Source organism: Mandrillus leucophaeus, unplaced genomic scaffold (genome assembly GCF_000951045.1).
Source record: "Mandrillus leucophaeus isolate KB7577 unplaced genomic scaffold, Mleu.le_1.0 Scaffold544, whole genome shotgun sequence".
Lineage (NCBI taxonomy): Eukaryota > Metazoa > Chordata > Mammalia > Primates > Cercopithecidae > Mandrillus > Mandrillus leucophaeus.
In genome coordinates this window covers 1,364,868-1,377,186 of record NW_012105853.1, presented here as the reverse complement: position 1 = coordinate 1,377,186, position 12,319 = coordinate 1,364,868, and the positions used below count along the sequence as shown (strand labels likewise).

At 43.5% G+C, this 12,319-nt stretch overlaps 1 protein-coding gene across 4 annotated transcripts in view; it reads left to right on the top strand.

The window, feature by feature from the left end:
• Positions 1 to 12,319, top strand: part of TOX2 (TOX high mobility group box family member 2) — a 157,382-nt gene that overhangs the window by 132,711 nt on the left and 12,352 nt on the right. For all 4 annotated transcript variants that reach the window (XM_011997665.1, XM_011997666.1, XM_011997667.1 and 1 more), the window contains 2 exons: positions 6,506 to 6,745; positions 9,564 to 9,791. In XM_011997665.1, the coding sequence (XP_011853055.1) occupies positions 6,506 to 6,745; positions 9,564 to 9,791 (468 nt within the window). The remainder of the gene's footprint in view (positions 1 to 6,505; positions 6,746 to 9,563; positions 9,792 to 12,319) is intronic.

Below are 12,319 nucleotides of genomic sequence, written 5' to 3'. Positions count from 1 at the left end.
AGCTATGGAGCCACTAAACATAATGTTTGCAATCACCTTTTTTACAGGGTGGGATCAATTATATCCCTATGAGACAAAATTTGTTTGCATTTTTATAGACAAGAATGAGTTTCACTCTACCTCACACCTATTAGGATGACCTCTATTGAAAAGAGCGGGAGAGAGAGAGAAACAAGTGGCGTGGATGTGTAGAAACTGCAGCTAGAACCCTTGTGTGTTGCTGGTGGGAATTGAAGTGGTATAGCCACTATGGGAAACTGTATTGTGGTTTCTTAAAATTAAAAACAGAGTTACTATATGATACAGCAGTTGGAATTCTGGGTGTCTGCTCAAGGGAATTGAAAGCAGAGTCTCCACGAGATACGTGTGCATCCATGTTCCTAGCGGCATTATTCATAATGCCCAACCAAGTGCCTACCAGCAGATGAATGGATAAGCAAAAGGTAGTCTATACATACAAGGGCATATTGCTCAGCCTTAAAAAAAGGGAAGAAAGTTCCGATTCAGCTACCACATGGATGAACCTTGAGGACCTTTTGCTAAGTGAAATAAGCCAGTCACGAAAGAGCAAATACTGTGTGATTCCACTTGTTTGAGGCACCTGGACTAGTCATATTTCTAGAGACAGAAAGTAGAAGAGTAGTTTCCAGGGCTGGGGGGAGAGGAATAGGGAGTTCTTACTTACTAGGGATGGAGTGTTAGTTTTGCAAAATGGAAAGAATGCTGTGAATGGCTGCTGGTAATGGCTGCATAATAGTGTGAACGTATTTAATGCCACTGAACTGTACGCTTAAAAATGGTTCAGATGGTAAATTGTATGTGTATTTTATCACAATTTAAATTTTTAATGATTAAAAAATCAGTAGCATTAATATCATCTTTCTAGTGATTCAAGAATCACTTGAACCTGGGAGGCAGAGGTTGCAGTGAGCCAAGAGCTTACAAAGTTGTAAAATAACCTAGACAAAGACATATACTCCTATAGAAGCAGGTAACCCAGAGGTCCGCTGGACAATGCCCCGCAGTTCATTGAATGACACTAATTTGTCCATTTGAAGGCTTTTGCAGTTTTCCACAGTGTGTGTACGTCTTCTTATGCATGTGGGAAAGTTCTTTATAGTAAACATCTTGGAGTAGAAGTCTAAGTTATAGGATATCTGCATCTTCAATATACTGAGTATCGCTAGATTGTTTTCTAAAGCGTTTTACATACTAGTCTACACTCCTAACAGCAGTATACGCAGAAACATAAATGGTCTGGTAAACTTATGAAAAGGTGGTCACCCTCACTAGTGATCAGAATGGTAGAAATCCGAGGGACTTTGAGAGACTTTCACACTTAGCAGGTTTGCAAAAGTTCAAAAATTCGCCATTATCAACAGTTGGTAACAATATTAAATCACCAAGTCAGGAATATCTGATAGAAGAATTCTAAAGCAGGTGGCTGGGAAGAAAAGGAAAACAAGCCCTAACACATAGCCCTGAGGCCAATTTGACCTTGAGGAGATAATGCCAGATTCTTGTTTAAGGCTTCTAGAAGGTGAGAGTGCGTAAGCTGTGGGGTGGGAAGAGGGGGATGTTTAGAGAATATATTTTAAAACCTTCTGTCCTTTAAAACAGTTCACTTTAACTCTGTTTCTCAGATATTTGTATGATTAATAATCAAATATATATGTCACAATATATTAAGAACTGGGTTCGAAACCAAAATCTACCTACACACAGTTTACAATTAAAATTATGCAGGACAAAAATAAAACTGCAAAATTAGAGTGATAATGATAGCAGATAAAGTAGGATTTAAGACAGAAACATTAAGGCAAAGATGCTTATTTTTTTTATGAGCAAGGAGAAGCCACAGTAAAGACATAGCATTCTGGGACATTTACAGGATAAATAACTTCACATTAGTATGTATGAAGAAAATCTGTTTAAATTTTAGAGAGAAACTGCTGGAAACACAATAGGAATGGCAGGCTTTATGGAAAACAGTATGGTGGTTTCTTAAAAATTAAAAACAGAATTACTATAGATACAGCAATTGGAATGCTGGGTGTCTACTCAAGAGAATTGAAAGCAGAGTCTCCATGAGATACATGTGCACCCACATTCCCAGCAGTATTATTCATAATGCCCAACCAAGTGCCTCCCAGCAGGTGAATGGATAAGCAAAATGTTGTCTATACATATAAGGGTGTATATTGCTCAGCCTTAAAAAGGGAAGAAAGTTCCGATTCAGCTACCACATGGATGAACCTTGAGGACCTTAAGCTAAGTGAAATAAGCCAATTCTTTTGAGATTTTACACCTAAAGTAGTCAGAACAGTTTATTGAATAGACATATGGAGAAATGTGTACAATATACAGTCTTATTTCCAATATACATGAACAGTTTTGCAAAAATGGATCATACTTGGGTGACGAAATAATCTGTACACCAAAACCCTGTGACATGCAATTTGTCTGTGTAATAAACCTTCACATGTATCCCTGAACCTAAAAGTTTTAAAAAAGGAAAGACAAATTGATCATAACCTAAGCTATAACAAAAACCTCACTACATTTCAAAAAGATAAAATTCTAGGATTCATGGTCTCTGATCATAACAAAGGATACATTAAATAAAATCACTCTTCCAAATAATTTTGGGGTAAGAAATAAAATAATCAGTATAGAATATTTTAAAAATATTTACATGTAGCTAAAATTCTCCTCAGGAGAAAAATCATAGTTACAGAGCAGGGTTTCTCAACCTCAGCACTATTGACATTTTGGGATGAATAATTCTTTGTTTGGTGGGAACGTCCCTGGCCACTACCCAGCAGATGCCTGTAGCTTCCCACCCTCCAGTTGTCAGAACCAAAAATGTCTTCAGAGAAATGCCTCCTGCATGGTAAAATTGCTTGTCTCAATTCCTGCCCTAGACGTTTCTATTACTAAAAAAGAAAGTGTGAAAATAGCTTAATTTGAAAACCTATGTAAACAACAACATATGATACCTCAAGTCAACATTAATAGAGAAGAAAGCAGAATTTAATGAATTATGAAAGTAGTCAATTTTTTTAAAAATTTAAGAGCTGGTTCTTTGGCTAGACAGTTGAAATATATAAAGTTTTGGCTGGGTGCGGTGACTCATGCCTGTAATTCCAGCCCTTTGGGAGGCTGAGACGGGTGGATTGGATCACTTGAGGTCAGGAGTTTGAGACCAGCTTGGCCAACATGGCAAAACCTCGTCTCTACTAAAAATACAAAAAGTAGCCAGGTGTGGTGACATGTGCCTGTAATCTCAGCTACTCAGGAGGCGGAAGCAGGAAAATCGCTTGAACCCAGGAGGTGGAGGTTGTGGGGAGCCAAGATAGTGTCACTGCACTCCAGTGTGGGCAACAAAGCAAGACTATGTCTCAAATAAAAAATAAATATATAAACTTTTGAGAAGGAAAATTTTAAAAAGCAACCTGTATTCACAATATTACAATTGTGAATGGGAATGGATGAAAACCATAGAGTGTATTTAAAAACATATTATCCAGTTATATGCTAGTATGTGTTAGTATCTGGATAAAATGAATAAGTGTGTGTGTGTGTGTGTGTGTGTGTGTGTGTGTGTGTGTGTATATATATATATATATAAAACATTTACCAAAACTGACTCAAGAGAAAATGGAAACTAAAATAGACCTATTAGCCATGAAGGATATTGTGAAAACAAAAAGCACTGGGCCTCAGATGGTTTTCTGTTTAAGCTCTTTCATTCTCTAAGGAAAATGTAATTTATATGTTGTTTATTCTGTTCTAGAACATAAGGGAAAAGTTCATTTTCTAAAGCTGATCATAACAAAAACACCATTTGACAAAAGTAACCCTAAAAAATAAAAACTAAGAGATATGTAATAAAAAAAGACATGCCAGACACATTCAAACACATATACAGGCAAGGACAGCATTATTAATATCAGCCTTCACGGAATTTGAGGCAAAAAATTAGACCAAAAAAGATAATAGTTTAATCCCCATAATGAAGATATAATTGTCTGTCTGCTTTTTGCGATAAAAACCAACATCAGGGCCGGGCATGGTGGCTCATGCCTGTAATCCCAGCACTTTGGGAGGCCAAGGTGGGCAGATCACTTGAGGTCAGGAGTTCGAGACCAGCCTGGCCAATATGGCGAAACCCCGTCTCTACTAAAAATATAAAAATTAGGCATGGGGGCACCACCTGTCGTCCCAGCTTACCTGGCAGGCTGAGGCAGGGGAATCACTTGAACCCAGGAGGCAGAGGTTGCAGTGAGCCCACTGCACTCCAGCCTGGACGACAAAGCAAGACTCCGTCTCAAAAACAAAACCAAACCAACATCAAATGCCCAAAACAAACACTTGATGCATTAAAGGGAAATTTTTTATGGAAGCAGAAAAAATTGCAGGCAATCTGGACAAGACTGTGTAAGATTAAAGAGCCAAAAAGGTAAGGAATCTAAAGAATAATCACTGATGGAATGGATAAATATTATACTGCTGTATTCGTCTGCAAACACGCCCTATTCTTTGTAAGGACTGTGGAATATGTACACAATTTAATCATATTTGGGTCCCAAAGAAAACCTTAACAAAATCTCAAACTTGGTGAATAGTACAGACCCCATTCTTTCCTCATTTTTGTTACTAGAAATTGTAGCCAAAAGAAAAAGAAAATTAGCCACTTAGAATTTCCAGAACTCTTTTAGTTAGATTCTCTTTTTTAAGTTCCAGGGTATATGTGCAGGGTGCGCAGGTTTGTTACATAGGTAAATGTGTGCCATGGTGGTTTGCTGTACCTATCAACCCATCACTTAGGTATGAAACCCAGCATGCATTAGCATTTTTCTTGATGCCTTCCCTCCTCTTGCCTCTGACAACAGGCCCCAGTGTGTGGTTTCCCTCCCTGTGTCTAAGTGTTCACATTGGTCAGCTTCCACTCATAAGTGAGAACATGAGGTGTTTGGTTTTCTGTTCCTGCGTTAGTTTGCTGAGGTTGATGGCTTCCAGCTCTATCCATGTCCCTACAAAGGACATGATCTCATTCCTTTTTATGACTGTATAGTACTCCATGGTGTATATGTACCACATTTTCTTTATCCAGTGTATCATTGATGGGTATCTGGGCTGATTCCGTGTCTTTGCTATTGTGAATAATGCTGCAATGAACATACACGTGCTTGTATCTTTATAATAGAATGATTTATATTCCTCTGGGTACATACCCAGTAATGGGATTGCTGGGTCAAATGGTATTCCAGAACTCTTCTTGAACAACTCTTGGAGCAAAGAAAGTAGATTTTAAATGTTCTAATCTGAGCAATGTTATATGAAGTGATGAATATATGAATTATTTCACAGTGTATATATGCATCAAAACATATCGTACATATAAATATATACAATTTGTCATTTGTCAATTAAAAAAATATAACAAAATTGAGGGGGAAGCAGCAACTATAAATCTTTAAAATGCAGAGGAAGGGATAAAGATAAAATGAGATATTAAAGAATTAGAAAACAGAGAAGCAGAAGTGATAAACTTGAGATTTGATTCTTTTGAGGAGAAAAGATACAACCCACATAAAACTGAAAGCCCATTTGTTTTCCTAATGAAGAAAAAACGAGAGAAAAACCAGATACTTGATGTTAGAAATTAGAAAGGGGAAATAACCACAGATGCAGAGGAAAGAAAACTCATAAGGGTATGCAAATAGGTACGCCTCACTGAACAGGGCGTGGACACATATTTAGGTCCAAAGTCATTCTAAATGTGTGTTTAGTGTGAGAAATGCTTATATGTAAAAACCAGTAGTTTGCTTATATTCCAAAAGCAACCAGTTAGAAAATACCATGGGGAATGGAGTTAACAATAAAATTGCTGACCTGTAGGAAGGAAAGTGCTCAACTTTATCAAGAAATTTATTCAATGTATTTAACACATGCTTATACAACATAGGGCTCACGGTATGCCAGGTACGTTTGATCTTTAAGCACCCTAGCGTGTAGGTTTGCTCATATCCACATTTTACAGATGAAGAAACTGAGGCACAAAGAGGTTAAGTAACTTGGCCAAAGTCACCCAGCTGGTAGGTGGCAGGACCAGGATTCAAAATGTAGTTAGCATCCAGCATCTGTGGGCTTTGCTGTCATGCTGACTGCTCAGTTCATGCAGAGACATATCACATTCCAGGAGGGAAGACTCAGTCTCATCAAATGATCCAACATAACCGGACTGAGCTCTCTGGCAGGGGCTGAAATGCAAAGCATCTGTCCGAGGTGAGAGTCAGTAGAATGGCACACAGCCACGGAGCTGCTGTTTTCCCACGAATGTACTGGGGCTCCATCTTGAGATTCGCCTGTCAGGGATCGGAGCAGGAGCCGTACCCATCACTTCTCCTCTGCATTCCGTCCTCCCAGTCTGCTAGCACAGATGTGATGGAGTGGCAGGACAGATCCTTCCTAACTCAAACCCCCTGTCCTCCTCTCTTAGATCCAGGAGATGGTCCACTCGGAGGTGGCCGCCTACGACTCAGGCCGGCCCGGGCCCCTGCTGGGTCGCCCGGCAATGCTGGCCAGCCACATGAGTGCCCTCAGCCAGTCCCAGCTCATCTCGCAGATGGGCATCCGGAGCAGCATCGCCCACAGCTCCCCATCACCCCCGGGGAGCAAGTCAGCGACCCCCTCTCCCTCCAGCTCCACGCAGGAAGAGGAGTCGGAAGCGCATTTCAAGGTATGTGCAGTGCAGGAACAGAGCCTGAAGCTGTTCTCCTGTCGGCAGGGAAGGGGTCCTGTGGGGAAATGGGCATCACCTCCCTCTAGTCAAGACTAGAAAAGCCCGATGTCTTGGGACTGAGCAGGCCTTCCGGATGGTGGTTGGGATATCCACCACAGAGCTCAGTGGTTTTCTGTTAAGACACCCAGGCCACGCTGGAAGCCAAGGAAAAAGCACATTGGCAGGTGGAGCACCTGGTCAGGGGGATGGCACCTATGGGCTTTGGGACATAGGGCTTTGGCTGCTCCATGTGCTGAGTGTCCTTGACAAGCTGTGTCCCCTCGGGGCTCCCACAGCCTTGTGTGTAAAGCAGAGAAAATTCCAACAAATGTCGAGGGGATGGGGTGAGACAATCCTGTGAAAGTTGGCAAAGCCTGACTCCTGAAGGCCAGTGGGCGATTTCAGAGGTGTGGACGGCTTCAGCAAGGCCATTGGGGTCACATTTGCGGCCATTTGGCCCTTTTAGGAGAAAATATTCTGACAAAACTGTGTGATCCAGGAGGCAGCACCTCTGGGCCTAGAGTATTCACTGACCTTGAGGGTGGGGTGCAAAAATGACCCCCCCCCCACCGCGGTGGGAACATGGGTTCCCCCAACATTCCTGGAGTCGACTGGTTTGACCTCTTCAAGAACATGGTAGACATGGTAGGGACGAGAACCTGCCACCTGTCCAGGCTCTGGCCCTTCTTTGCATTGACTCCAAATCCACCTCCCGGTGAGAGAACATCGTGTCTTACCAGGGAGGAAAACAGAGGCCCAGAAAGGCCAAAGACAGAAGTGTTTGCCTGGGACCTCCCAGCAAGCTAGTGGTGGAATCAAGACTTACCTCCCTTCGTGCCTCCTACCTCTGTCGATCCAGTGTCCCTTCCACATGGTGGCCTCCCAGAGACCTGGGGCAGTAACCCTGGACTTTGGGGGAAAAGGGAGTTTACCTCTGGATCCTGGCCCAGCTTCATCCTAAGGATGACTCAACCTCTATTATAGTTCATGCAGGAACAGTTTTTGTTTAACAAACACTCCCTATAGGCCAGACACTGCTCTAAACACGTAACAAGTATACGTCCATGTAATCCTCATAAAAGTCCTCTGGGACAGGGACTGTTATTATCTCTGTTTGGCAGATGGGGAAATAATGTATCTGTTATCATACAGCTAGTAAGTGGGGGAACCAGGATTCAAACCCAGGAGGCTGCAGGTGTAGTCCAGTGCATGTGCCCTCAACCCCCTGCCCTGCTGTGCCTGTTCAGGACTTTATCAATGACAACATGCCTCTTCATCCCTGATCTTGCTAGGGCCACACCATGGTGCTAACATAACTGGGGCTTGGAGAAGAGGGTGGCTGCAGAGATAAGCCTCAGGAACAGAACCATGTTCTTCAGACATGGATGCCTGATCACGCCTACTGGCCCATGGCTTTATCATCAGTTCAACGTGTCACCTCCATCTTCTTGGCTCCTAGAGCCAGAGTCTTCACTGCAGGGTCCAGGGCTTTTGACCAAAGTCCCCTGTACCTGCATGGCTTGAGTGACCCAACAGAGCCCCACTGAGGTCTGTGGTGGGCATCCCAACCGCCCCCCGCCCCGGGAAGCCCGAAGTCAAGTGTTCACAGGATCGTGGTCCTGCGGTCTGTCCAGGGTGAAGCCAGTGGCTCCACGGCTGACCCAGTAACAGTCGCTGTAGCTTCATCCCCTCCCCACTTTACAGGGGTCCAGGGACTAAGCTACCTGCTCAAAGCTGCACAGCTGAAACATGGTGGTGGAGACCAGCCTTTTGTAATGCAGGATCCTTTTTGGGGATTATTTGTGATCACAAGTGGGAGAGCATGTATATATAGATAGATATCTATCTAGACACATATCTATATAGATAGATATATATCTAGACACGTATCTATATAGATATATATCTATCTAGACACGTATCTATATAGATATATATCTATCTAGACACGTATCTATATAGATCTATATGTATATAGACATGTATCTCTATATAGATCTATATATAGACACATATCTATATATACACATATCTATATATCTATATATACACACATATATACATGTATATATACACATATATACAGGTATATACACACATATGTGTGTGTGTATATATATATTTACACACACACACATGCACACACACTCCAAACTTGGAAATAGGCCCCCAAATAACTGCACATTCTTTCAATGTCATACCAAAGCATTGGCTCACAGGCTTACTCAAGAATTATCTGATTCTCTAGGAAAGTGGACCTTTGCTTTGATTCATTATTCATTGTTGATTAGGGGATTTTATAACTCTGTAAAAGAAGAGGTTACCTTGGGGGGCAAAAATGTAATAAGAGATGTGATTTTTGTCTGATTATAAGGCAAATTAACTTTGCCCAGTAGAGATGCGAATTTCTGTCCAGTAGAAAAGATTAAAAGTCCTAAAGGTGATAGTTTTAGCGTTCTATTGGCACTAACCACTTTTACGTGTAATTTAGCAATCTAATTCCAGCATTCTTTCCATTCTTTCAGTGACTATACAGTCATCTTCTCCTCCTGCATTTCTCTGAATCAACTTTACAATCATGCTGGTTCTCTTTAATGAGTTAAACACCCACCCAGGGTGTGTGTGTCTGTCTGGCCATTGCCCTTTCCACCTCGCTAGTGGTTATCTGTGCATGAGCAGGGCTGGAAAAGCGCAGCTTGGCCGGAGTCTGTGTGGATTGCCTTTGGCAGGAGGCCCTTGGGCTTCTTTGGTTATCTGACTCTTCTCACTCGGGCAGATATCGGGAGAAAAGAGACCTTCAGCCGACCCAGGAAAAAAGGCCAAGAACCCAAAGAAGAAGAAAAAGAAGGACCCCAACGAGCCGCAGAAGCCTGTGTCGGCCTACGCACTCTTCTTCAGAGACACTCAGGCCGCCATCAAGGGTCAGAACCCTAGTGCCACTTTCGGTGATGTGTCCAAAATCGTGGCCTCCATGTGGGACAGCCTGGGAGAGGAACAGAAGCAGGTGAGCCTCCCTCTCTTTCTGGGCCATCCCCTGAGGCTTTGTGGTCCTGGAGCCAAGGACACACTTTGAAGGTCTGAAACCAGGCCCAGCCCTGGCACTGAGACTCTTGCAGAGGTCTTTCCTGGGCTCAGTTGCCCATCCATAAACTGGGAAGCTGGCTGCCTTCCAATTCTACTAACCAACTGCATTTACTAGCAGCTTAACCACTCTGAACCTCTGCTTCCCCCTTGATAAAATGAGAACAAGCATCTCCATCCATCTTGTCCCTGCAACCCTCAAAGTCTGGAGTCCAGGCCAGAGCTTCCTATCGCACTGACCATGTGCCTGTGGCCTCCCCTGAAGGCCTCCAGGGAGAACAGAGAGCAGAACTAGCTGGTAGGCAAATGGAGCTGCCAGCTGTGTGACCTCAGGCTGACCACCTGAACTCTGAGCCTCGGTTTTCATGTCTATAAAGCAGGGGTGATGGCAACTCATTCGCTGAGCTCTTGTCTGGGCTGAGCTCTCCCTCCGGTATTTCACTGAATCCTTACAACACCCTGTGGAGTAGCCATTGCCTTCCTGTTTTGGTAGAGACACCAAGAGGTAAAGTGACTCGCCCAGGGTCACCAGCGTGAATCACGGTAGTCAGGATTTGAACTCACATCTGTAGAAGCAGGAGGCTCAATTGGGATGTTGGCATGAGAGACATGAATCAAATAAGCAGATGAGTAAATGTAAAATTACAGTTGTGATTGTGCCATGCACCAGGAGGATACATAGTTCACGAGAGTGGAAAGAGCAGGGACGGACATTGTCCCTGGGGTCCGGTCTCCAGGTGAGACCTGAAGAGTGAGTTCTTTTTGGAGGAGGGGAAGTGTTCCAGGCAGGGAGGCCTGGTAAGGGAAGGAGCCTGGAAAAGCACAGGGGACTGAAAGGAGACCAGGATGGCCAGAGAGGGGACAGTGAGAGTCACCATGGCAGAGACAGAGCTGGAAAGGAAGGCAGAGGCCAAATCACGCTGGGCTTTGCAGACCTTGGAAGGAGTCAGGCCCTGTTCTAAGAGGAGAGAAAGCCAGTGAAGAGTTTTATGCAGAGGAGAGACCAGAGCAGCAGCATAAGGCAGGTAAGAGTGGATGTGGAGGGTGCACAGTCATCCAGGTGGGGGAAGGTGGGGCCTGGAGCATCTTCTAGAATGGTTTGGGGTAGGGGACATCCTGGCAACCTCCTTGCATCTGGCTTCCATTCTGAGTAAATGGAGATGCCAGTCACTGGATGGGAAATATGGGGAAAGTAGCAGGCTTGGGGCAGAGAGATGAATTACTGACTTATTTGAAACATCTCCTTTACCGTATTCTAAAATTTTAGGTAATTTTGGAATATGTTACAATGCAGAGAATTTATTTGTGAGATGACCCCCACCTCTGGTAGGAGAGTAGGGAAATGAGACAGGGAAAGGAGGGCAGCCAGGAAAGGGCACATTGTCCCAGGAGAATCCACCATGGGCAACTGGAGCACAGTCCCGCTGAGAACTCAGGAGCCTGCTTAGAATGTGCCAGGCCTCAGGGTCATCCTGTCTGAGGGGCAAGGGTGCTGGGGTGGACACCGGCATTCCTTCCTTCTGCAGCACCTCTGACCTGCTACACATGCCAGGCTCCTGCCACCAGAGGGACCCCCCGGCAAAGGAATATAGCCGGTGGCAGCTGGAAGTAGAGCATGTTTGTAGGACAGGGGTAAGGACTGGGGGATGTTGGCAGGGCACTGCGGCTTTTGCTACAGGGACATCTGTCTTTTTCACTTGTGTGTTTTGTTGGCAAACAACCAATTCCCTTTCAAAAGACTTCAGGTTTTTTTGTTTGGTGGGGGAATTTCCTTGCCGTTTTATACAGTCTGGGGAGACAGTGGTCTCAAGTGCTGTGTCCCCAGGCATTCCTTTCACTGATGCTTTCTCTGACTTTGTTCAGCACAGCCCAGAGACAAGCAAAGGCGGTTGAGAGTCCCAGCCCCTGTGTCGGTTTCATTTCTGCTTACCCGCCTGGTGTTTTATTTCTAACCCAAGAACTTGGCATATAATTTATTTCCATCCAATAATGGGCATATCTCTCCTTTTACTTAATGCATTTATAAATGGCATGTTTCTCCCCATTTTCCTAGCAAATTGTTGATGTATAAAAAGTTAGGGATTAAAATAGTAAGCTTGGCAGTTACAAATTAATCATTTCTGATCATTTTTAATTCCTGAGTCTTCTAGGCTTAAAAAAAGTATAATTATGTACATATTTATACACGTATATCTTTTACAAACAATAATTTTGTCTTCTTTGTTATTTAAGAGACAGGGTGTTGCTCTGTCACCCAGGCTAGAGGTTAGTGGCATGATCATAGCTCACTGCAGCCTTGAACTCCTGGGCTCAAGCACTTTTCCCAGCTCATCTTCCCAAGTAGCTGGGCCTACAGGCGTGCCGTGCATCACCATGCCCCACAAAATTTTTTTCATTTTTTTTTTTTATAGAGACAGGGTCTTGCTGTGTTGCTCAGGCTGACAAACTCTT